This window comes from Musa acuminata, chromosome BXJ1-1, assembly GCF_036884655.1.
Source record: "Musa acuminata AAA Group cultivar baxijiao chromosome BXJ1-1, Cavendish_Baxijiao_AAA, whole genome shotgun sequence".
Taxonomy (NCBI): Eukaryota; Viridiplantae; Streptophyta; class Magnoliopsida; order Zingiberales; family Musaceae; genus Musa; species Musa acuminata.
The window spans coordinates 11,513,913-11,539,485 of record NC_088327.1 but is presented as its reverse complement, the minus strand read 5'-3'; the positions used below and the strand labels follow the sequence as shown (position 1 = coordinate 11,539,485).

At 41.4% G+C, this 25,573-nt stretch overlaps 3 protein-coding genes and 1 long non-coding RNA gene across 7 annotated transcripts; 1 reads left to right on the top strand and 3 right to left on the bottom strand.

Moving 5' to 3' along the window:
• Positions 1 to 439: 439 nt before the first annotated feature.
• Positions 440 to 6,372, bottom strand: LOC103991346 (cystathionine gamma-synthase 1, chloroplastic). The gene is made up of 11 exons (XM_009410769.3): positions 5,745 to 6,372; positions 5,227 to 5,330; positions 5,047 to 5,120; positions 4,795 to 4,963; positions 4,488 to 4,547; positions 4,186 to 4,389; positions 4,020 to 4,106; positions 3,581 to 3,688; positions 1,082 to 1,177; positions 896 to 1,014; positions 440 to 757 (listed from the first exon to the last, which is right to left on the bottom strand). The coding sequence occupies exons 1-11, from the start codon at positions 6,220 to 6,222 to the stop codon at positions 631 to 633; spliced, it is 1,626 nt and encodes a 541-aa protein (XP_009409044.2). The 5' UTR covers positions 6,223 to 6,372; the 3' UTR covers positions 440 to 630.
• An 834-nt stretch (positions 6,373 to 7,206) lies between these two features.
• Positions 7,207 to 20,159, bottom strand: LOC103991354 (uncharacterized). Of its 4 annotated transcripts, none has more exons than XR_010513392.1 (9): positions 19,866 to 20,159; positions 17,720 to 17,900; positions 17,541 to 17,644; positions 17,294 to 17,457; positions 16,932 to 17,007; positions 16,626 to 16,846; positions 7,936 to 10,758; positions 7,719 to 7,828; positions 7,207 to 7,588 (listed from the first exon to the last, which is right to left on the bottom strand). It is a non-coding gene; the product is annotated as an uncharacterized LOC103991354 (long non-coding RNA). The 4 variants fall into 4 exon arrangements; XR_010513393.1 differs by having other exon boundaries at positions 7,719 to 8,229; positions 8,322 to 10,758; XR_010513388.1 differs by having other exon boundaries at positions 7,719 to 10,758.
• Positions 20,160 to 20,375: 216 nt separating this feature from the next.
• LOC103991360 (uncharacterized) lies at positions 20,376 to 22,291 on the top strand. The gene is made up of 5 exons (XM_009410789.3): positions 20,376 to 20,527; positions 20,695 to 20,861; positions 21,001 to 21,123; positions 21,575 to 21,677; positions 21,851 to 22,291. Exons 2-5 carry the CDS (start codon positions 20,767 to 20,769, stop codon positions 22,172 to 22,174), a joined length of 645 nt encoding a protein of 214 aa, XP_009409064.2. The 5' UTR covers positions 20,376 to 20,527; positions 20,695 to 20,766; the 3' UTR covers positions 22,175 to 22,291.
• Positions 22,292 to 22,595: 304 nt separating this feature from the next.
• Positions 22,596 to 25,299, bottom strand: LOC135673505 (29 kDa ribonucleoprotein A, chloroplastic-like). Its single transcript, XM_065182531.1, has 4 exons — positions 24,914 to 25,299; positions 24,563 to 24,664; positions 23,446 to 23,742; positions 22,596 to 22,862 (listed from the first exon to the last, which is right to left on the bottom strand). Exons 1-4 carry the CDS (start codon positions 25,271 to 25,273, stop codon positions 22,800 to 22,802), a joined length of 822 nt encoding a protein of 273 aa, XP_065038603.1. The 5' UTR covers positions 25,274 to 25,299; the 3' UTR covers positions 22,596 to 22,799.
• Positions 25,300 to 25,573: the final 274 nt, after the last annotated feature.

The window sequence follows — 25,573 nt, the reverse complement described above, 5'->3', positions numbered from 1 at the left end:
ATCGATACGATGCTGTACTTGATCAACACAGCCCAACCTTTATGGAATTTGCGTTGATCGGGAGGTACAATCCGACGTGTTGTCCTCGATGCTGATATTACTGAAAATAGTAGTCAAAAGGTAGGTTCCCAAGATATGCCCTATCAGATGTCAACCTGAAGAAAATGCCATATCAACCAAATGCGCCTACGTGTTATCTCCCGTGTCAACTAGTGTACGTGTATCAACGCCAAGAGACAATGGCATGCTTGTATAGGGTTGCATCAATCTGATGCTGCAAGATTTGGTTCCCTGAGTGCATCAGAAACCTGTAATCATTTTCACCACTATATTCGTCAAATTTCCAAGATAGAGAATGATGATATCCTTGCTGAGGCATGTTCCAGCTTACACTTTTATGCCAAAATTTGTACTCATGTTTCATGCAGATTCTTAACACTGATACTGCATACTAGTAATTCATTAGCAAGATATTATGTCGAAGCATGAAAAATAGAAGTAGACACATAGCAAATTGCTGTTCATCTTCATGACTAGTCTAGCTCAAGCTCAAATAGTATTTAGGGGACTAATGTAAGCAAAGCACACATATGGCTTGATCAGGTTCACAACACAATACAATAATGCGAATTAGATCTTTTCCAAGGCCTGAAGGATATCAGCCTTCAGATCCTCAAAACCCTCAACCCCAAAACTGAACCTGACCAGATTGTCCTTGATACCATATTTGGCTACTCTTTCCGATCCGCTAAGGTCCCTGCACAGGGAAGATGAGTTAGAAACCCCATACCGATTTATCTTTTTGTAAAATTTGAAGATTTTCTGTGTCTTTTAAATGTCCAAATTCTGGCTCCATGATCTACTATAAAATAATAATGTAGACATGTAAAATTACCAGTAAGACATGATGGCAGGTTGGTCTACTATACTCTCACAGCCTCCAAATGAAGGGGCAATGTAAGGTATCTTTAAAGAATCAACAAATTTCTTCGTGGTGTTCAAGTCTCCAGCCACCTGCACCAAATCTCAAACAAGTTAATGAAACCAAAATGTTGATGATGCAAAATAAGATGGACCCTACCTCAAAACTGACAACACCACCAAAACCAGTCATTTGACGCTTGGCAATGTGATGCTCTGGATGACTTGGCAGGCCTGGATAATAGACACGAATTATCTGGAAAAAATAGTATGTCAGATTTCTGACAAACGATGTGTAAGAAGTAAAACCAACTAGTGGTTCTACTGTGCACCATATTGTTTTAGCTAAATGATCAAACATGAAAGAATGTGTAAGAAGTAAAACCAACTAGTCGTTCTCCTGTGCACCATATTGTTTTAGCTAAATGAGCAAACATGAAAGCCAGAATATAGGATCCAAGATAGAAGTTAAGCTTGGAAACTACCGACATACATGCTGCAGCCTACTTGCAAAACGATAACAGGAAAAAATAGACAGGTTCCTGTAGAACACATTTAAATACAAATCTACACATGCTTCTCAGCGTGGAAAGAGGCTTAGCTCCAACTGTTCTAAAAAGTAGCCCTGATCCCTGATATCTGGTGGATAAGGTACAATGTGAGGCACTACTTTGGTTTGTGCAGCTGAATGAGTGGTAATAGTATGAGATAATAAGAAAATGAGAACCGAAGGAAAATAGATAATGGGCCAGTTGGGATGCAATGAAGCAGAAAATAGTCGGGAGATAGAGGAAGAAAAAAAAGAAGAATGAGATGAAGTAGATACAGCGATGTGGAAGTGGCGGAGATGAAAATGTGATAAGAAAAGAACACATAGCAAAGAGAATGTGTGACAAATGGGGAAATGCATGTCATCTAAATAAGCGAGAGGGAGCAAATGCCACCAAACACTAGCTGTTCATTATTTGCTGCAACGGGGAGGTTTTATCATTTACTGTCACACAATCAGCAATAGGGAAATGGAAGAATTAAGTTGAGGCGATGGACCACTCAACACAGTAGTTATTAATCACTAAAAGAGTTCATTATGTATAACTAGTTACAATAATACAAAAGTCTACGAAGTCAGTTGAGAAGGTGAAAGCACTTGCAGCTGCATGAAGTCTTAGGCAGAGGGAGTAATCAGCCTCTAAGAAGCAACTAATAAGGTATACACAATGAAGTCATAGGCAGAGGGAGTAACACCTCATATGTAAGGCCACATCTTAACACTCCAATATCTAAGACCATCAAAAGAGCCAACTACACCAAACAGTAAAAATGACTTCTGCAATATTTGGGGGGTGACAATTTCAGCAAGTTTTGGATATTTATACAAAATCAAGCAAGCCAACTGTTACCAAACTGGTTTCTGATTTAAATCATGAAATTTACATATATCTAGTAACCTTTAGAACAGAGAATATCAGTTTTCCTAGATCATGAACATTAATTGTTCACTAGAAAGGTGTAGCCATTCAACCTATTTACATTTTTCAGTATGACGGAAACCACATGAGCATTAGAAAAAATGTCATGCAATTGGTTTTTGAGCCCATGTCTTCTACATGAAGAGATGATGAGGAGAATACAGATTGCAAATGAGATGCAAGGGCAAAGCATGTCCTAGTCTTCCTGGGATGTCATTATTTAAGCCTGATCGCTCTTTTCCACAATCCCTCGTTTTCCCTATAAATAAGATCCCCTTTAAAGGTTTTGAGATTCGTAAACACAATTCTCCCCAAAGATATCCAATCTTGGAGGTCATCATCTGAAGGAGACAAATTGCAATAAAATTTTGGAATCACAAATGGGTTAAAGCAGCTTGGAAATTTATGCCACTCATTTTTTAAAGTTCACCAGATGGCACTGAAATGTGGGAATCGCATGTTACAACATGATGCCTATCATTTGCTATTGCTACTGTGAAAATTTGAGTCATGGACAAATTTTCAAGCAAGAAGGCTTTGGTAAGATCAGTTCAGAAGTGAAAGTAAGATCAGTTAAGAAGTGAACGATATTGTTCAGGAAGTGGTGAACATTTGCAAAAAGGCTATGAGCTAAACAAAGATTAAGCTATCAAAAGAAACTCACAGTGAGCTAATTTTTACCCTATTTTATGATTATGTTACCCTTTTTCTGGATTATGTTACCCTTTTTCTGAACTCAGTACAATTTTTCTGTTTTTCGATGTGAAGAGAAAAAAACACTCCTGAGATAATCAAATCCAATTGGTATCACGCAATACAACAGAATGATAATGATGCATGTGGGCATTGCTAGTAATGTTAAGAATGATACTTTCACGCATATGTTCTTCAGGCATACTATTATTCTAGTTTCCATTGTACTAATAATGCCAAGGATGATAGAGAAAAAAAGAAGTGTTTTTTAATAGCACTTTCTAAATGAATGTATCCAAATGCAACAGAGTCTTGATTTAATTAAGTATAACTTTCCTTGGATTTATGCCACCAAAACAATCTTTGTCATTTTTTGAAGAAAAAGTCCAGAAAGAATGCAGATCCTAACAATCTCGATTTTTATCGTCCCTAGATCATCCTGATCCCAAACCCAATTTTGAGAACTATACAAAAGACCAAAGGTTGCATTTACATACCTTGGGATGTTCCTCTAAAAATTGGGCCATCCTTAGTGCTGTACTATTCTGATTCTGTACACGAAGATGCAGCGTCTTCATGCCCCGAAGAATCATATATGCGGCATTCTGAAAATATGATCTCATCAGCTGAGTGAAAGGAAATATTTGATTTGTTTCCTTGCAAAGATAAACATGTAAATCTATAGCCAACAGTTCACACAAGTTTGTATCAGTCATTGATGACCGACTACTGCACCAACTCATTCATAACAGGTCAGTCATTAGGGAACCAAATAGTGCTATAGAAGCTGCCATATAAAACTTTCATAAATAACAAAAGAGATAAAAGAAATTTTTTTCCAGGTACAGTTAAATCTCGATGTCTGAAGCCTCACAACTGACTTCTTGTATCTATCAATCAAATACAACTACAGAAATGCAATGGTTATTCACTTACAGGATTGAGAACACCACCAATAACGTGATGATGCAGGCTAATTTTGGAGATAAGTTCCTCTGAACCACTGATGCAACCACCAAGAACCTAAAATGGGTAATATTTCTACAATTTAATCCGAAAAATAATTACCATGAACACAATTTTATTGCTTCATTTGACTTACATCATTGTGACCACCAATAAACTTTGTAGCAGAATGTAAAACTAGATCAGCTCCCAGAGTTAATGCCTTCTGATTGACAGGTGATGCAAAAGTACCATCTATGCAAACCAGGACACCTTTGTTGTGGCAAAGTTGTGAAACCAACTCAATATCAACACATCGGAGGAATGGATTAGTTGGAGATTCTGAAAAGAAAAGAGATACCTGAGAAGAAAATACATTTGTTAGCTGCCATGCAATTGGAGAATATGACAAAATATCTAAACTGATGAACATAACAAACGGCAGCATTATTTACTCACATTATTTTGATCCAGTGAAATTTTTAGAGACTCAATGTCAGCAGGATCAATGACAGTGACCTGCATTTCAAGGATAATGAGTAATAAATAACACACAGTGGCAAATAGAGTTTGTCATTTGGGCACATAATTGCATGAAGAAAGATCATCAACAAACTAGCAGGGACTAAGTCTTATTTATACATCATTAACCTCATGGCATGAGTATAAATTGAGACAGCTTTCTAGCTATTCAAATAAGATAAAATCAGACTTGAAGATCAATTAGGAAAAGATTATATAGATGATGCAAGGTTTTGAAAACTACCGAAATTCCCATTTTGGGAAGCTCATTTTCGATGAAGATTCTTGTCTTCCTATAACAGTCGGTAGTGATCACAATATGCCCACCAGCAGGAACCAGAGATGACAGCATAGCCACACTGGCATACATGCCAGATGACACAAACAATGTGGATTCAGCTCTTTCCAGGGCACTGCTCCAGCAAAGAAGTAGCATCAAGATGCAACACATTCAGCAGTTGATGCCAGATATTCTTTATGCATGACCAATACCCACCTCATCTTCTCCTCCAATGCCTGTGTAGTAGGGTTTCCATATCTACCATACTCAAAACTAGCATGCCTCTTTTCCTACAAAAAACCGAGCCAAAATTTTCAAAATTATGACCTCAAAGATCATGAAGAAACCAGAAGAGACATTATTAAGTATTAACACTTTAAAAAAATTGATACAAACCTTGAAATCAATCAGCTCATCCGAGTTGTTAAACCAGTAAGCAGAGGTATTAACAACCGGGGTGGTAATAGCATCTGTGGTTATGCCTCGCCCAAATCTCTCACCTAACAAAGTACCATGACAAGAATATATTTATAACAAAACATGCAAGACCTCCAAATTCCAGTTGAACAATTATTTTGACAGACGCAGCAGATTAGAAAATTGAACATGTAGACAATCTATAACAATTTGGAGTAGTCTCCATTGATGTTTCTTCTTGAGAAAAGACCAGCTTATTAGTGTTAAGATTTTATATTTTTCGGGTGAAAACCTAAAGTAGCTAATTGGAGATGTAGAGAATGTCAATAAATATGGGAGTAGGTGTCTGTGAATGACAAAAATAGCTTTTTTAGTCCCAAAATCAAACATTTAATTTGAGCAAAAACCTAATCTTTAGTTTTAACATCAAGATCTTAAATCATGAGAGGAAAAGAATAAAATGCAACATCAAAGAGTAACTGAGATAGATCAGTCACCAGCATGAACCGCGAGACTCCCGTCGGAGCTTAGCGACGCTGCAGCCTTTGCAACGGCGGCGGAAACCTTCGCTTCCCCCACCGGCGACTCTACAAACCTACTCTCAGACCCACCACCGGCACCGAGGTTGGCGTCCTCCGCCGCGACCTCGGGAGCCACAACGGCGTCCGCGGAGACCGCGGACCGTGGGGCCTCGAAAGACTGCGAGCTGTTCGACCACGAAGCCGCCACGATCTGCGCAACACCGATGTTGCTGCAGTTCCGACGCGCCTTGGTGCTCAGCTGGCGCACGAAGTTAGGGGGGAACCGCAGGATCGTAGCGGAAGAGAGGCCGGAGAAGCGAGGTGCGCCGCCGAGGAGAAAGGAGGAGGAGCCCAGCTTCTCGGGGCGAGGATGGGCACCGGAGTCGGAAGCACGGCGGTCTCCGGCGGCGGCGGAGACGAAGTAAGCCGGGTAAATGGTGGAGGAGACGGCCATCGATGTCGGCGGGCTTCCAACCCAACTCTCCTTCCGAAGCAAGAGAAATGGAAACCCCAACGCCGTGTCTTATCCTCGCTATGGAGTTATAATCTGACCGTCTCTTCCTACCACGACTTAGGGTTCGACAGGATCACCGCATGAAGCGCACGCCCTGAGATCATATTGAAAGGTAAATCGTAGGTTGTGTCGTGTCGTGGAAGAAGAAGTTGTCGTTTATAAGACGCAAGGTAAGCTGAAGGAAAGCGTTGAATGGGTCCCACCTGTGGTCGGGTACTTGGTTGGCCAATGGAAGAACGGGTGGCCGTGGCTGGGTGGGCTCCGCGGTCGGTTTCGGGTGCAACGAAGTGAGATTGCTTTCTGGGCTTTGGCGTGTGGACGCGGGCGAGATATACCTCCCCTCTGTGAGAGAAAACAAATGTGTGGGGCCCACATGTCGACATGGAGTGGGCTGGGAGAGAGACAGATGTGGGTGACAAACGTGGATGGGGTCAGAAAAAAAAGTGGAGATAGAGAGTCAAAAGTGGCGTGAGCTGTGCCGCACGCGTGACGCGGGAATCCGACGAAATATCCCACCGACTACAGGGTGGGAGTTCGGATCGAGTTTTGTAGGAAACCCGATCCGCTTTTTATTGTTTTTTGGCCGCAACACGTCATAAAAACTCACAAGGTGAATAAGATACAAGATTCGTTCGATCTATATTTAAATTAAATGGAGATTATATATATATATATATATATATGGGTTTTGATTGCACATTAGGTGAGTGAATGGTGGATACAATTTGGATTGGATGTGAAGATTCGTGCCCGACCCGATAATTTTAATGAAGATGTTGTCCATTAGAATTGCACATGTTGCATGATTGGCTTCTTATGGAACAATAAAATATGTTTGAATTCATTAATGACCGATGACGGTGGAAGAGTCATTTTGCACTCGAAGAGTATCGAGGTCTAATACAAATAGTTACACACAGTAAAGCTTACTTTTATCTTGTTGCATTTTCTTTTTATGTAAATGAGAAAACAAAAACAACACTGGCGTACTTGCCCTAGTTTTAACAGATTCAAACACACTTGGAATCTCTTATAACACTTTTCTTCCCGGAGTCATCGCAGCCCACATTTTCTATCAGTATAACACTGACAAGTCTAAAATAATTGCAATTAACACATTTTCTCTGACAGTGCAATCTAACATGACAATCTTGCACGTGAAATCACCGAGTAAGCTTCATATCCAGTTTCCCAATAGGCTTTGTTTGGTGACAAAACCGTGCGTCCATACTTTGGATAGATTCTCTATGTCTGGCTTCTGATGAAGACAACATCCAACTCTAATCACCAAGAGCCGTTGGCCATACTGTAGATACAGAACGATGGATGTCAGACCCAGTTAGTGACATCCACCAACCATATCAAATCATGGCAATTGAATCAGTCAAACCAAACAGTGGTAGAAACAAGAACAAGATAAGATTGCCACGTCTTACTCTTTGTGGCATATCTGGGTAGGTTGGATCATCACATATACTTAAAAACCAGCTGTTGTCTTCATGCCCTTACGTTCATCCATCAACAAGTCCACCTGATCTTTTTTTTACTCTCAATAAGAAAACACAAGATATATATTAAAGAATGAAGTAGTGCATTTGAGAAGTGACAAGAGGCAACCCACAACTTGATACTCGGTATAAAAAAAACTTGCACCTGAAAACATCTCTTTCAAAAACAGTGGCATCAGTCTGTTGTTTGATGCTCTGTGCCCAACCTGGAAGAGGAATTTGCTGCTTGTTTTGAAGATAAACCAAAGAAATTTTGTGTGTTCTGGATAGCTATGTCACCTTTATAGGATGTTGCACACAATAAACAACTCAAAAATGAAGCACGGATCCTTGTTATGATCTATAATCTTTAGTCACTGAGCTCAGGTGAGAACGATATGCTTAGTGATCTATAAACTGAAGTTGATCTATTCCAAGATGACTCACACTTAGAAATGCACTGAAAATGAATAACAATGAAAAGGAATAACAGAGCGGTTCATTGACAAAATCATATCTCATTATGTGAGGGATGATAAAAAGGCTGTGTACCTCCGAACTGCATCTGTCTTTAACCAGAAGGTTGGTGGTTCCACTTAGGAAGTTGTAATTCATTGCTTCAATTCACTCTGCCCTTGATTCCACCTCAAATATCATGAAATAGCTCAGAGCTAAGTTCATCGAGCCATTTCCATGTAATTTGGGATATAGATAAGTGCCTCCAGGACACATGGGTGTCATTTGACAAGCAGCAAGAACTTTAATCACATGTAAAAATTGAAATTTGTACCGTATGCATCTGAAAATACAGCATTACATTCCTTGGAAGCATGAAAAGATGATTTCAAGGTTGTTTCACAAACTAGAACCCGATGAAATCCCATATCTAGATAGGACAACAGCTGCAATGCTGCAGCTGATAAAATAAAACCAGCAGCAAAGAAAACAAATACAAGAAGATCATCCTTTAGCAAGATTAGTGTTATCACTAGTATGAATTTCTTTCATGAGCTTGAAGCACCACTGTCACCACTGCAGCAGTAGTGTGGCAACTTAACGCAACCACAACTCCTGCAAGGTTATATAAAGTGACGATTTTCTCATTCAGAACCAGGTGTCAGCAGAAGCAAACAAAAAAACAAACGACTGACATGTTCTGAGCCCTATGCAGCAAAGATTTAAACAAGATAAGACATTATCCAGCAATGATCAGATACAAGGTAGACATAAGATAGCTTCTGCTTTTCTAACTTTTGAAAGTCAGTTCCTCCTTTTAATAACTAAAACAGTGTTAAAGAGCAAATTGTGAAATCCCGGGGGGTGGGGATTTATAAATGGAACTCTTTCCAAGGGCTCAGTGTATATCTCCCGTAACAATTTCTTGATGATATACCTTTTTTTTTCACTTTGGAAAGTTGAGTTCAAAAGTATCATGGACCACCAAATGTATCCAGATCCTGAGCATACACTACACAGGCAATCAGCATGCATCATATCTTACAGGCTTGGCAGTAATCATGTACATATATGGATTCATATTTCATCATATCTATCTATATAATCATGTCTAAAATAAGTCAAAACTCCCAACAATCACTGTTTTTGCTATTGTAGTATTGAAACCAGAAAACAAAGTTACCCTGCATAGATCATTTTTCCCTTCAGGAAAAAGAAGTTCCTAGAGGATGGATTGATTTTATTAGCACCAATCTTCGATACATGAGTGAGCAACACTAACAAACAAACAAGAAATGACTAGTGCATGCTATATCCATGCTAAAAAAACACAAAGCAGTACAAAGTGTCATAACCAAAACATCGAGAGAAGAGGCTAGTTAGACATCTGACGGGGAAATTATCGATGTTCCTAAACAATAAGAATAAAAACGGTTTGAATAATTCTCAAACTGCTTAAACTCTTCAATTATCAATTGAACATTACATGTTGCTTTTTTTTTAAAAAAAAGTAGAACATTAAATGTGAACAAGTAGAACATCAAATGTAAACAAGCATCAACTTGTCACATACAACGGCTTCTGTTTGAAGCACAATCATAAGTTTTAATCTCAAGAAAAAAGAATATACTGTTCTGGGGTTTAGTGCTTGGTCGTTGTAGAATAAAAAAGATATTTTAGATCCAATCTGTTAACAATGTTGTCATCCTTCAGCTACTAACTTTGTGATACTTAGCATTCAGCAGAATTGGAAAAACTCTATTCGTCCTGCATTTTAGTAAACATTCTAAATCTAAGCGAAGAGGTGATACAGTGTACAGCAGTAGCACATACTATCTTACTGGCTTGTTGTTGCTAGATAACCCAGGCAATCAAACAGTCTTCCCACTCATTTCTCACAATGATAACTGACTCCAATTGTGACCAGTTATTCTAGTTGTTTTGTACATCTTTTTTTTTTTCTGGAAGAGGAAACTGGTCACCAAACTATTTGCCATGATTATGTAGCTCATTTTACAATCCATTGAAAAGACATTCATTTAAAATAGACTCTTTGTGAATAATAGGATGGAAGATTTTATACAGTTGATGAACTTTTAACGTGGAATTGAAATTTATCTTAGCCATTGCATGCTTTCACTTCTTTAACTACAGGCCTGGCGTATTGCAACAATATTGATAATTTGGTCAATTTTAAACCGCTTCATGATGGACTACTATCTTTTAATTCTAACATCAAACAGAATAAATAGAGGAGTTATAAGTTGGAATGCTGGTGAAAATTAGCTGGAATAATCCAAAATTGTAAACATGAATGTCCTCCACACATAAAAAAGGTGCATAATTTATGGGTAAATGTTATTCCAGTAAATTCTATCAATCACAAAGTTGCAAGTTGCAACAAAAATTTAATGGCGAGATTTGCCAAAACAGACCTACAACATAGAGAAAGAAATCTTACTTGCAATGGACAATCGCTGGAACAGTTTTTCGAGCCTTGGGTCCATTCCGCAGACCTTTCTTATGCCGACACCTATATTGCAAACATCATTCTAAATATCACTGGGTGACCTCATAGAAAAAATACCGGTACATGCTGCTGCATAAAACAGTAACTTGGAGCACATGTGCACAGAGGAAACTGTCAAGAATATGACACAGATAAAGACCAAGAGCATGAATCAGAAAAGAAAAATACAACAAACTCCAGTAAAGTGGCAGCAGTTATCAGGAAGTATTAAGTTTGCAAAGTAGATGTTGATGGTAAGCAAACTGAAAAACCAAACTTTAAAAAGCAGTACAACAAAAACAAGGCAAATCTTTTGAGAAACCAATAGTCCACAGAAAAGTAAAAGAGAATGTACTGAGTTTAGGATGATTCTTAAAGACAAAACTTTCCATAACTCATAGTAACTATTAAGTTCAATTATTCTGAACAGGGAAGATATGCCAGCACTAAACACAGATTGATGGAAGTCAAAGCATAATAATATGTGAGGCATAATTGAATCTCAAGCTATATAAAGCAAACCATCAAACAGCTTCTGGGCATGTACTGAAGGGGTCCAATTGGAGTCATTCCAGTCTCTACGTCAAACCACAAAGACATGCAAAAAAAGAACCGACGATACAAGATCCAGAACCCAAAATTTTGAAGGAAAGAAACTAACTTTACAGCATTCAACCACATTAGTCGACTTCAAAGATCATATAAGATCAAGAAAGAGACGGGGTGAGGGTGCGGTGCACCTTTTTCTTGGGAACGGCCATGAGCTCCATGTAGGCACCGAAGGAGAGGCTAGGGATGGAGGAGGGCACAGCGGAGGAGCAGCGAACGAAGGGATTCTCTAGGGAGATGGAAGGAAGGTGAGGGATGGGGAAACGAGAGAGATGCGAGGAAGCCTGATGAAACAAGGGTGCCCCAGTTCGAAGAACAAATATATATAACGATAGCAGCTAGCAATTCGAAGAACTAACCATCACATAATTGTCAGCTAGCACATCCACCGTCCTGTCACGGACAAACTTCGAAACAGGGTGTTTGATGTAATGCTTATGTATGTCCGTGTCGTTTGGCATGTTCATGCCTTGTACAGCCGGTAGAGGGGCGGCCGAAGGCTTAATAGTCCCATGTTAGTTGGGTTGGTGGCCTCTTTAGGCTTGTAAATAAAGGTTGTGCCATGTGGACACGCTCGAGAGCTTTTCGGTCTGTAATGGACCATTTTACCCTTTGTTGTGCCACTGTTCAGAGCTTGTAAAGTCTGTTTGTAATTTGCTTTGTCTATGAAGTGTTTTTCGGACATGTTTGCTTGTGGATCCCGTTTGAGGCGTTCTCTTTAACCCGTTCTCTCTTTTGTTGGTCCTAAGGGACAATGGGAGGCTTCGGGGAGGCTGACCTTTGCGGACGGACGCGCAAGGGTGCCGCACGACTTAGGCAAAACCAGCTAAGTCCGTGTCATATGGTATCAGAGCGGGACAAGCACTCATAAAAACACTTGACATGCAAACGTGGGGGACCTAGCGGGGCTGCGTTGAGGGCAGTCAGCACACGCGCGACCGTTTGAGGGAAAACGGGCATGGAGATGTAGGGTAAAGGAGTCGCTCAGAGGAGCGGGCATCCGAGATTGGCATTCAGAGGAATGGCCAACCCTTCGCGCAAGAGGCACCACGAGAACAGGCAAGCTTGGAAGAATTTGGAGCGCACAAAGGTTGGGATGGCTGAGTTTGAGCTATGGCTCAACGTTGACAACTATACTTGATGGTGCTCTAGGCAAGCGAGGCGCTTGGCAAGAATGAGACCATGCAAGGTGGAATGAGTTGCTCAACGACCAAAAGAGTTATGCAAAGCTCACAGAGGTGAGGGGAATTGCTAACTCGAAGAATTTGGTACTCATGCATGGGCTTGTATGCGGACGACGGAATGTTCGTGGCCATCCCAAGGCGACCGAAACTCGGCGCCATGGAGCATTGAAACTTTCTCTTCGGCATGTGAAGGATACGTCCGTAGGAGGCTGAAGTGTGCAATGAGTTCAGCATGTTGCTAGGCCTTGAGGGGTGCAGTGGGGGCTGTATTGACGGGGAGTCGCAATCTAGCAAGTGTGTTTGCAGGAGGCAGAACAATGCACAGTTTGTTCAGCAGATCGGAGTAGTCCAAGGGGATGGTGGTCTCCGAAACGAAGAAAGATGTTGCTCCAATGGGACAGTTATCCAGGAGGGATAAGTCCCGGCTCTCCAGAGGGAGAATCATGTGAGACGGACCTCACATGTTGAGGAGGAGTACCTCAACAAACAACAACTCCACGAAGCTCGATGGACTGAGCAAGCGACGAGGAGTCGTCGTATGATCTCGCTTGAGAGAATGCATTGGTGGATGCATTGCGAGATCAAGTGGGGGAGCGACCTAAAGCAACTTAAATGAAGGCACACTTGGAGTCGATGTGGAGATCGGACTCAAGGGAGGGCTGACCCGTGGAATGGTGGGCGCGAGAGCCACCATCGACTCAATGCAAAAACGAGGAGCGGAGCAACTTGGGTGTAACTTGGCGAAGTACTCAAGCCGCTTGAAGGGAGCCAGCATAGAAGTTGGAACATGGAGCAGAGGCACAGTGCTTTCCTTAGACAGAGGTCAAGGACATGAACTCTTGCAGAGGCAAGAGTAAGATCATGTTGTTCCATGGGTCCTTCATTCTGACGGAGCAGACTCATCTTGCATGGTGCCAAAGACGAAGGGAGCTTCGGGGCACATGCACCTTATCTCGGAGGAGCATTTGATGGAGGAACTAAGGCGACTCAATTTGCGGAGGCGAAGTTAAGTTCAAAAGGCCTTAGCACGGGGCAAGAGGACGCAGAGGCAGGTACTCTTGAAGAATATGCCACAGTGTTGCCATTCGAGTTGCCATGAAGGAAGCGGTGCGCAGCGGAGATTGTGCTGGTAGGGGCAGAGGCCCAGGATCCAGACAATGGTGCACAAATTACAGTGAAGTCGGTGGACTTCGGGAGCTACTAGGCGACGGATTGTCCTAGAGCGGTGCTTCATCTAGGTGTGACCCAAGAGTGGGTGGATGAAGGTCGATTGCCAAAGGAGCGAACAAAATCGAAGGTGGAGGTGACCCTGCGATGTATTGGCAGAGGCCACACATGGAGGGTTCACAATTCGAGTTTATTCCACAAGGATCAGAATGCAATGGAGATGTCACCAGGAGGCGACATGGTGCAGCGGATCGTGGTGGAACAGTTCGTGGCAATGCGATACACACGACACAGTCCCGGGAGGGACTAGATCATATGGAGGTATGATCGGGAGCTACTGGAAGCTCCACTTCGGTGAACAACACGACGGCAAGAAGGGCTATGGATTCAAGGAGTGAAGGCCATGGTACCGCAGAGGCGGGTCTTCCGGGCGTGCATCGAATTTTGCACCGGATGAAAATCTTGGTCATCAGCATATGGGGGCTGTGTTCCACTAAGGGAAAAGTTCGAATGCAAGTACCAGTGAGTTCCATGGGAGGGACTTGATCATGCAAAGGTATGATCGAAGCAGCTGGAGAGTTGGACTGCTCCAGAGCTCATATTCGCTTAAGGGAGCCCGGCAAGTCAGAGGACAAGGCCGAGTAAGCGAACGTTGCTACCAAGGAAGCTAAGGAGAACAGAATTGGTGCAAACCCTACAATGTGATGGCAGAGGCCATGCTTGGGAGTTGCAGTCTGTCTCTCCATCGATCAAACAGACTGCTTAGAGAACACAGAGGTGTTGAAGCAGGGGGTCGAAAGGGGCGAGGAAGCGACGACGAGTCCAGAGGGACTTAGCTACCCAAAATCAAGCAATCAGTTAGAATAGAGGTGGACTCGGAGGAGTGTCACGGAGGCATATCTACTGATTGTGAAGAAAAGGGATGGAGATGCGAGGCGACGGATAGTAGTGCCATGGGCATGGCAGCGCCATGGTACCGCAGAGGCGGGACTTCCGTGAAGGTCATTGATCCCTTACTCTCATGGAGGGAGAGTGTTTGGTCATGAAAGGGGCCGAGGAGGTGGAGCATGCAGAGGCAATCTCCAAGTACCGAGACAAGGCTGAAGGGCAGAGGCCAAGAAACTTCGTAAGACCGGTGTCAACAAGTTTCTCATCAAGATAGCCGTAAGTGAAGGACTTCGGGTCATGCAAGAGTGCACAACCAAGGAACGAAGCAAGCAGTACGCGGTGCTGTACCTTTGCTACTCAGTGGAGTAGGCGGCAGGGTTGATGGAGAAGACGGTACAATCCCAGAGGCGACCTCATCTATCAGAGAATTACTCCAAGTTGGGGTGAAAACTTCCTGCATTCCAGAAGTTCAATGGCATTGAGAAGGTGAATCACAGTAGCTAACTCAACGCAAGGAGTGCAAACACTTCAAGTGCTTCAGAAGTGTGAGCAAAGAGCAGGCGAAGGCCAGTAACCAGCTCGATGCATGAAGTACAACCTCGAGGAGGCGGGCGAAATCAAGTAACCTTTGCCTTCTCAACTCTTAAGAGAATGGGCGAAACCGAGTACCCCAATTCTCTTATCTATCCAGCAGAGGAGCTCTGTACAAGTTCAAAGACCCTTCGAAGAGAATGGAAGACAACAGTTGTCAAATCCTCACCAACGGTGATCAGTGCTACTGAGAGTAGATTGTCCGCTTCATTTCCCAACGAAATGCCAATCGAAAGCGGAAGTGATGCGAACCTACTTGGATGTGACAACTAACTGAAAGAAGAGTCAATGAGCAGATGTTGTGGAGGAAGGACCCAAAACTTCAGAAGTTTGCGAGGCGATGCTCGTTAAAGCTCCAACAAGCATCCACCCAGTTCAAGCAGCATGTGGAATTTTTGAGAGACTGGCGCAGTAAGAATGGTCTTTTCCTTCATCTGGGGGATCCGCAGGAATAAACAATGATCAACACAACTCAGCCAACCCCACACCAGAGTCAGAGTCATTGGTGAGTTGCAACAGCATGGCGGATCAAAAAGGTTCGACTACTCAGAAACAGCAGCAGAGAGCAGCTGGGAGCCAGGAGGCGCATTGCAGCTGGAGCAGAAGATTGAAGACTCAGCAAAGGCGAAGAGTTGCAGTGTTCACAAAGGCTTCGACGAGGACGTCGAAGGGATAAGTGGGGAAGAATGTCACGGACAAACTTCGAAACAGGGTGTTTGATGTAATGCTTATGTATGTCCGTGTCGTTTGGCATGTTCATGCCTTGTACAGCCGATAGAGGGGCGGCCGAAGGCTTAATAGTCCCATGTTAGTTGGGTTGGTGGCCTCTTTAGGCTTGTAAATAAAGGTTGTGTCATGTGGACACGCTCGAGAGCTTTTCAGTCTGTAATGGACAATTTTACCCTTTGTTGTGCCACTGTTCAGAGCTTGTAAAGTCTGTTTGTAATTTGCTTTGTCTATGAAGTGTTTTTCGGACATGTTTGCTTGTGGATCCCGTTTGAGGCGTTCTCTTTAACCCGTTCTCTCTTTTGTTGGTCCTAAGGGACAATGGGAGGCTTCGGGAAGGCTGACCTTTGCGGACGGACGCGCAAGGGTGCCGCACGACTTAGGCAAAACCAGCTAAGTCCGTGTCAGTCCGACAACGACGGCTGATATGTAACGAAGTAGAATATATATAATCATTGTAATGAAACATTCTAATTTATTGTTAATCAAAAACATAGTTGTGCTAAGTGCAAAGATGAACAAATAAGAAACCCTTTCTCTAAAATTTGGATGTTTCTTGGAAAATAACCAAAAATTGGGATTGGGATGTGGGAATTTCAATAATGATCTGTAGCAATTCACCTTTCAAGGCACCCATTCATGGAGTATAAGCCACTTATACAAAAACCGCAAAGAAAATAAATGGAAATATCAATTTCCATTAGTAAGAAGATAAACGAATCCTACCTGCAATTGGTTTTCGGCTAAACACTTGTAATAAGGCAGAAAGACTCCAACCACGGAGCCTTCACATGTTTAAGCTGCTAGAAAAGTTCATATTCTTTAACATCTCCCCTCAGGTACAAATCAATCTAGTCTTAAGACCAGATAACACTTGCTGCGCAAAACACCTCTTCGAAATCCTCCAACAGGGCTCTTTTTGCTCTTGAAAAGTCAATTTATGGGTGCTGCACAAGTAAAAGTCAAATTTTAAATGAGATTAGCAGGTAGTCAAATGCTGATTACAACAATTGAAAAGAGGTGGTCATTCACCTATCTTTTTCAGAATTTCTTGCTTCTACATATCGTCACTTGTTGGAAGACCCATAGCTTTCTGCCACTGCTCAAACTGCAATGAAGAAAAAGAAACAGTCAAACTAGCACAGGACAAAAGATAGGCGTAGCCTCTTCGAATTGTTCTAGCAAACCTAATAAGTACATTGCTGCATTACAATTTCACAGATGGATCATGGAATATAAGTTCTATTACGCCGATTTGAGATTTATGCGAAACAGATATAACTCAGTGTCCAAACACAATAACGATCCAAAAGGAGTGAACCAAGGAAAACAAATCTCCACAAAAGCATGATTACCCAGAAGTGTTCGATTTTATTGAAAGAACAAGAGTTTACCATCATTTTCTGTAAAATCTGCCAAGTTTCACGATCCAGATCAGATATTGCTATATTCAGGTTCTACTTTTTAGTGTATCAATTTCAGGGTCACCCTTTACCACACACTTCCACCATTCCATCTGATTTTGCTTGGTCAAAAGTATAGAAATGTATTGTCCACCCTATGACAACATCGATTACCAGTAAGTATGAAGAACAGTTGGAAGTTGTTGCATGAAATATATGTAAAGTAGCATAAAGATACCTATGCTCCAGAAGCAATCTTCTGTCTTCACTGGTCGATAAAGATCTCCCTGGAAGAATTACAGAAGAAACATGTGCAAGTATAAGAGGAAGGTGCTTTCACCTCTACAAAGGAAGTTTTTCTATGAGGTGTTATAATATAAACTTGTGAAACACATAATCCACTATCCAGAGACTTACAGAGATAAATGGAGGTTGTCCCTTTAACCCAACTTTCAAATGGGTCTTCTTTATCTCACGAGCAACAAACCTTGATTATGTTCCCTGAGGAACAGGAATGCTGATGGTAACATCTTGAAGTGTCCAAGTCCATGAATACTTATAAATTATAATAAGTCGAGACCATTTTCAGAGTTTGGCTCTGCATGACAATGAACGATAAAGGGTAATATTTATTCCAAAATGAAAGCTTAAAAAACTCAAATTAGCACTTAATACAAAGGCATAAAAAATTCAATTCTGCTACATGTAAGAAAAGAACGTATTTTATAACTTATATTTTTCAGACACCATGAAAAAAGCTCTTTGACTGTTCTAACCATTATGCCAGAAAACCATGCATGTGGTAGTCATGCCTTAAATGAGCAACTGGCATCAATATTTACAGCCCCTTCACTAGCAATTCCAAGAGGTCTTGCATACACATGTGATCCAAATTGAAAGAAAGAAATCAACATGAATTGAACCAATGATGTTTCATTCAAGAACCTCAATGCACAGGGTACCCTGGTAAAAAACTACCAAAGGACATGTTAGCTGGAAAAACCATACCATTAGCTTCTGCATTATATATTTTGAAGTATATAAACTAAATCTTTTTGCCTTTAATCTAACAAATGTGATTATATTACCAATGCTCAGTTCCAATAATAGCCACCAAACTCTGTATTCATGAAAGAGAATGAAACTTTTAGAATAAGAGGTGTTATCATCAGATATGTTATTCAAATGAAAAGGGGTACAAACAAAAAACTGATGATTCTTGGAGTCATCGGCTGAGAGGAGGAACCAGGTTTGTAATTCATGATTATAATGGTGGTTGTTTTCTGGTTGCAAATTAAGATATAACTGTTCTATCTTGTTTTGTGAAGCTTCTGCAATCAATGTACAAATTACTTGAGAACAAAGGATCAAGGTGAAATTGGATGCTCTAGTCTTCAGTTGATATTCTGAACAAGAGTTATTGACCTCCATGGACATTTTGAACCTACTCAAGGATATTTTTGGCTTCTACATTTTTCTTTTAAATTCAAAATTAACCATGAATTTAGTAGGGGAATTGGATTGTCAATTAGACCAGATAATTCTACTAGGAATATTAGATTAAATCATACAGAAAGGAAACTGACCGCGTGAGCTACAATCTTTTGGACCTCAATACACAATGTGTTTTTTGTAAGTGTTATAAACAAGATATGAAGATGCGAACAACACAATTTACTAGGTCACAAACATTTTGCACTTACCTAAATATGTGTGAAAAAAACTTGTGAAAAAAATAAAAGTTTGAAGATGCCAACTAACTTAGCCAATAAAGACTTTGATGGTTTATTGTAAGGCCCTGAGTTCGAATCCCACCTTCATCACTTACCCTTTGCAAAAAAAAAATTGTAGAAGGAAATGGAATGTATCATTTTGCTCTTACCTAATTCTATTAATAGCTCAATATTTAGAATGTATCATTTGCAATGTCACCACTGCCTTATATACCTTTTCTTGTGTTAAGAAAGTACTTGACAAGCATCTTTAGGAATTAGATTGCAATTTTTCTTTAGCACAAGTGGGCTATAGCTTTCAATTTGAAAAGGAGAAGACCAACACTAGATGACCAAACTTTGAGCCACCTCCCTATGATGTCTCGACTCTATGTTCTGAGTGTAGTCATCTGTAGAATTTCGTACTTTGCAGTTTTATTATCCGCCATCATCAAGTTAAACAAGCCAGCACAAATACTGCAGGCACCATGAAATATCATCTTTCCTCCATCCAAATTTTCAGAGTAAGCAAGAACCACTTGTTTGCCCTTCACAAAAGTCCCTAGTCCCCGTAAGCCTTTCTTTTCTCCTATTTACTAATGGTTTATGAGCAAGAAGGTAAGCAAACACCTCTATGCAAACACAAATGGAATCAAATAAATATGGATTCCGATTAAAGTCTATTTGCACCTTCAACAATCCCAACCAGTCATAATATTTTCCTTACCTAGTTATTTCCAAGAACCAAGCCCTATTTACCGCGACTCATGGTAGATGAGAAAGTAGGTTTATCACGAGACGAGGTTCAAGGCCACAGATATAAGGGAATCAAAAACAAGCAGAGAGCTTACTCTGCTCGGCCTTGGTCGCCGCCTTGTCTGATGACTTAGATCGTTGGGCGGCGCGTCCGACTATGTCCTCTGGGCCGCATCCTTGACCCACTTCTCGGCGTTGGCAGCCTCGAGGAAGGGCATCGGGCTCTTCTTGGCGAGAACCGAGGCCAAAGACTCCTCGTCGGGATCGACCTCCGGGGCGGCGATTGGAGAGGAAGAGGAGGAGGAGAAAGAGGTGTACTGCTGCTCCTGGGCTTCTTCGGAGATCTCGGCCATGGCGGCGTGCACTTCGAGCCGAGGGAGAGAGCAAGAAACCACAGCGGGACTAACAGAAAGGTGTGTGAGCCTTATATGTTGGAGAAGTTGGGTTGAGAGGGAAAAGAAGCCTAGAAACTTTCCCGACTTGAATCCAATCCTGAATTATACGTTCATCGAATACCCGTGCAATCTACCTTCACTGTGAGTGGACATGCTTGTGGGGCTTTTGCTGCCTCGGTGACACCGGTATTTAATTTTCGGATTCGGATCATATGAATGGATCGGGTATCTTTCTGCATCCGATTTCATATTGGATTTAAGTTGGGCTCAGTATTGGACGTGCCCAATACGATGCATCGAGGGTGAAGTCTTCCTTGCGCCGCTGTCCCTCTGCATCTCTGCGTTCCCTGAAGAACCCTCAGGTGATGATCTCAACGCTTCCCTCTTCTGCGATCGCTGATCATTTGAGCGAGACGAGAGATCTTTAGTGATATTGATTACATTTTCTTTATCACGGTGGTAAATGTTTGTGTTTATGCCTGTACGTAATTATGCTTGCACGCTTGATGTTTGTGTTTATGCCTCTTAGAATTGGTAGTTGGTCGCCGGTCTCTCTCGAGGCAATAGCAGGCAGATTGCATATAGTGGGAAGCCGGAAAAGATGTCGTACATGCGAGGAGACCTCTTCTCCAAGACGAGGAAGTTGGTGAAGGGCCTCGCCAAGCCCACCCCGGTGTGGCTCAAACCCATGGAAGAGTACGCCCCTCTCTCCTTCCTCTTACAAGCCTAATTGATGCAATTTGTTGGACTAGGACAATCTGTTCGACCCTTTTAGATAGTGTCTCTGTGTCCCTGATCGTAGAAAGCAGATTGATCTCTGGAATTGGTTGTGCAGGGCGCCACCGGTGACGTTCCCACGGACGGACGGGAAGATCAAGAAGATCGAGCTGCCCGAGGATGTTTACATAAAGAGGTTCTTTAAGAAATATCCGGATTCTCTCTACCATGATGCTATCAAGTAATCACTTTGCTCTCTCTTACTCTCCTATTCCTTGTGCTAAGATATCCTATTCATTTATTGTCTGATTCTTTTGATTAATTTACCTCTGATTCCATCATAGGGGGCTTTCCTTTTAGGCAATATAAGTGTTTGGAATGAAAAGGCAACATTTTTGTGCTTGCAGTGGTAACATTGATACCTTCAGTTTTGTTCTTGTGGTCAATGACCAAATCTTGTTTGTAGGTAGTCTTGCTATAGTTATTTGTCTATTACTTCCGGTGTAGAGTTCAAAAGGTCAACAGCTATTGCATTATTTTTTGTCACTGCTGCTTGTGTGGAGATGAGTTAATTTTGATAAAGAATCAACTCAAGTAAACAGATGAAGCATTTGAGCTATCAGTTTTCCAGATGGGGCTGTAGTAAATGTAATGAAAGTGCAGATGCTAATGTGGTTCTCTAATTTCAACAGGATAAGTGGTTTTGATCCTCCTCCAGCACGAGTTTTTGCTTGGCGTGTTCTGGAGCTGAAGGATCAAGGTGTTGATGAAGAGGAAGCCATGGCTGTAGCTGATGTATATTCTCACTCAGTGCGACATTGATTGGTTTCAGTAGCACGTCAGAAGATTTAGAACATCGTCTAACAAAAGTTTCTTGGTTTCTAGTGCTCAGCTTCTTGACATATTGATTGTGCTACTGAATATCTAATTAGTAATTTTTAGTAACTTGTTCCTTGATTTTTCATTAGATGGAATATCGAGCTGAGAAGAAAGCAAAGAAGAAGGCATACTCTGAGCTGAAGCAAATTGCACGTCTGCAAGGGAAGAAGCCACCTCCAAATCCCTACCCAAGTGCCATTAAAGAAATACAAGCAGAGGAGAAGAAACTTGTCCGGGATCGTTTCTTCAATCCAAAGATACTTGAGATTGTGCAAAAGATGAAAGCAGAAATGGCTGCAGAGAGGGAAGAGAAACAAAGAGAAGCCGGCACTGGAGGGGCTGGTGGCAGTGCCCAGCGTGGTGGATGGAATGGTGGTCTGCGTGGTGGATGGAATGGTGGCCAGCGTCGGTAATTGCGATCCATTAGATACTGAATTGTTATTTGCTTATTGTTACTTTGCTACGGAAGTTGCCGTCTCCATTTGTTTGCTGTGAGTTGCAATAATAGAATATTATGGAACTTTGATACATGTCTTTTGCTTTCTTAAATTTGCTATTCAATCACCTGAAGAAAGATAATGGATCTTTTCATGGATCATTCAATCAGCCTTCTCCATTTGTTTGCTCTGAGATGCAATAATAGAATATTATGGAATTTTGATTCATGTCTTTTGCTTTCTTAAATTTGCTGTTCAATCACCTGGAGAAAGATAATGGATCTTTTCATAGATCATTCAATCATGTGACTTGTATATTCTCATGCTGTGATTGGATGGTTTATGAAAAGATAAAAAGGGGTGGAGTCACTGAAAAGGATCTCAAACACACATAGGATGATCCAATTAGGTTTGTTTCAAGCATCAAAATTGTGCCAAGTGCCACAACTCATTGAACAAAAGATAGACTGCTTGGACAAGTTCCAGCATTACAAACATACAGAGACAGATTGGTTGCTAAATCTGATATATGACCAGCTCTTTCATTGCCAGAGCTTCCAAATGAAATTAACACACAGAGGTTTACGGCAACTCTAAAGAGTCAGAACTCGCGCCTAGCCCTTGGTTCTGCCACTGTAACGCGTATTGATCTTCCATTCAAGTCCTGCACAGAGAAAGGGTGTATTAGCAGTAGTCCGATATAACATTGATCAACTAAGCAGAGAAAATTTCAGGTTAGCGCACAAGATTCATGGTAGGATTAAGTCAAGGAAGACTTGGCTTAATGAGCTACAAGCTTCATGGAGCAGGTTTGCCGACATTGCAAGGTTACCACGCCCAAAATATTGTTAATAGGGCACTCAAGTTGTACCAGCTGATGATGTCCATCATTATTTTGTCATGTAGGACTACTTGGTGTCATTCAGGAAGTATGATCCTCAACCCTTGCGAATGGAAAACGATGACCGACTAAAGAAACTGTGTATATGATCCTCAACCCATGGGAATGGAAAACGATGACTGACTAAAGAATCTGTGTACACTAAAACATGATCCTTAACATTTGGGTCTCCACAAGGAACTGGGTAGACTAAAGAAAGATAAAAGAATATGTTCCTTTTGAGCTGCTTGTCTGCAACATATGTATACAAAACAAAGAACAAATAGTCCTAAGCACAAGCAAGCAGACAGATATCCAACACAAGAATTTTCTTGCAAGGCAATGAAGATAGGGAAAAGAGACTTACAGTGCCATTAAGTGATGCTATAGCATTATCAACTTCCTCAGCGGAGCTGTAAGTGACAAAGCCGAAGCCTCTTGATCTACCACTCTCCCTATCATAAACGACTTTGGCCTCTAAGACCTTGCCTTGTTCACTGAAAAGTGTCTCGAGAGCCAAATTGTCGACGCCCCATGAGAGATTTCCTACATAGACCTTGTTTGCAGCTTCAAGGTTGCTAACAGTTCGAAATCCTTTAGATGGAAACTCATCTCTTCGTGGAGGCGGTCCTGAGTTCACCCTCAACGATCTCCCTTCAAGTGTCTGTTGGATCACAGAACCATATTATGGCAAAAATATCCACTTAATCTGTGCCAGTTTTTCGTGGCAGGCACAGAGCAAAACCTAACTAAAGCACCAAGTGATGAATAATAAGCACCGAGACCTGAACTAAGTAAAGCAGTGAAATAAGTACAGCATGCACTCAATTTTTCGTGTCATTTGTCTGATAAGTGCATTGGTCATGAGTCGATCTCTATACAACCTGACAAGGGCTTGAACATGAGTTGCAAAAGACCCAACAACTAATTAAGAAGAGAGAAGAAAAAAAATTTATGAGAGGTCTTTGGTAGATAGGGCAGAAAAGATCATATGCTAGCTTGTGAAAGAGCATTGTCTCCGTTGTATAATAAAGATTTAAAGGTAAATTAAATATCACATTTTGGTTCTCCTAAGATCAGCCATTAAAGAACCAAAAAGGAGAAAATAAAGTTGAAGATGAAATGTAGTCTCAGCTACAAACTTAACAACAGTTTAAAAGCCAGTAAATGATGTGTGGATCAGGATCGGACTACGTTATTGATCAAACTTATTTAATTACTAAGTACCTATAATTTTTTGGGGTTTTTGGGAGTTCATGTTACATTATAACTTATCACTTTTTGTTGGTTCAAGTTGGGTCTTCATCCAGCTCACAACACTGCTACTAGCAAAAATAGAGGGCAACAACTCAACTAGCAACGGAACAAAGCATCATATGCATCATATAACTTAAGTCTGCCATGGGGGGTTTCTACTTGGAACACATTTATGTATGTACAGGTTAAGACTGATATCATAGTTAAGCATGCACAGAGTGACTTACATAACCATTAAACTGCTTAATAGCTGCTTCAACCTCGTTGATGGTAGACATTGTCACAAATCCAAATCCTCTACTTTTTCCGGTTAGCTTGTCATATATAACCTGCAAATTAGAACCATCAAAATTGCATCTTTACAAAAAAAAAATTATGTTCAAGAATGTACAAAGAAAACAAAAGATAAAGAGAAAATAAGCAGAAAAAAATGTCAGAAGCACTACAAAACTATTCAAGCAGTCACAACCACCAGACAATAAAAAGCAGCAGCAAGAAGATGTCAAGCAATTACAGATTCTACCAGAGGAGATAAGCTATATACCAAGTACAACACATTTAACCTGGCTTAGTCATACCTCGACCATCTCAACATTGCCGGCCCGTTGAAAGAGGCCAGCGAGTTGGGCACTGTCGACGCTGAAGGGGAGATTCCCGACGAAGAGCTTCAATTCCGGCGAGTATTCCGCCTCCTCCTCTTGCTCCATATCCGACGAGAGCGCCACCTTGAGAACCATCGCCGAATCCAAAGCTGGCGCCTTTCTTAGGACGGGGAACGAGTTATTTGAGGGAAAAGAGACACTCTTGAAAGGAGAGCAGGGCTTGGAGGAGCATAGCGAGAGGGAGGAGAGAGCAAGAGCTCCGGGCTGGGGCTTGGAGGAAGAGATGGTGGGGATTTGGGAGAAGAGGGAAGGGAGGAAGAAAGAAGACGCCGCCATGGATAAGGTGGGGAATGAGGGCGAAGAGGAGAGTCGAAAGGTATACGCATATATAGGAAGATATTTACAATTTTGTCCACTAGATATTTATCAGGTATTTTAAGAGGAAGATATAGCTGTGGTCCGTTCATGAACAGCTAAAATATTATTCGATTAATGTAATTTCATTTATGCAAATGAATGTTAAAATTGATTGATGATTAGTTGATTGAAGACTTCATCCATTTTGTTGGGAGGATTCTTTGATCAAAGAGTTAACATGATCTAATTCGACTCCAAGGATATAAATTCATTCTTGGA

Coding starts and splice junctions, on each gene's coding strand:
- LOC135673505 (XM_065182531.1), bottom strand. CDS start 25,273: ATGGCGGCGTCTTCTTTCTTCCTCCCTTCCCTCTTCTCCCAAATCCCC. Junction 23,743..24,562: donor TTAAGCAGTTTAATGGTTAT/GTAAGTCACTCT, acceptor GTGATCCAACAG/ACACTTGAAGGGAGATCGTT. Junction 22,863..23,445: donor TAGCATCACTTAATGGCACT/GTAAGTCTCTTT, acceptor TTCTCTGTGCAG/GACTTGAATGGAAGATCAAT.
- LOC103991346 (XM_009410769.3), bottom strand. CDS start 6,222: ATGGCCGTCTCCTCCACCATTTACCCGGCTTACTTCGTCTCCGCCGCC. Junction 4,964..5,046: donor GCATTGGAGGAGAAGATGAG/GTGGGTATTGGT, acceptor TTGCTGGAGCAG/TGCCCTGGAAAGAGCTGAAT. Junction 4,548..4,794: donor TTCCCAAAATGGGAATTTCG/GTAGTTTTCAAA, acceptor CTTGAAATGCAG/GTCACTGTCATTGATCCTGC.
- LOC103991360 (XM_009410789.3), top strand. CDS start 20,767: ATGTCGTACATGCGAGGAGACCTCTTCTCCAAGACGAGGAAGTTGGTG. Junction 21,124..21,574: donor CTCTACCATGATGCTATCAA/GTAATCACTTTG, acceptor TAATTTCAACAG/GATAAGTGGTTTTGATCCTC. Junction 21,678..21,850: donor AAGCCATGGCTGTAGCTGAT/GTATATTCTCAC, acceptor ATTTTTCATTAG/ATGGAATATCGAGCTGAGAA.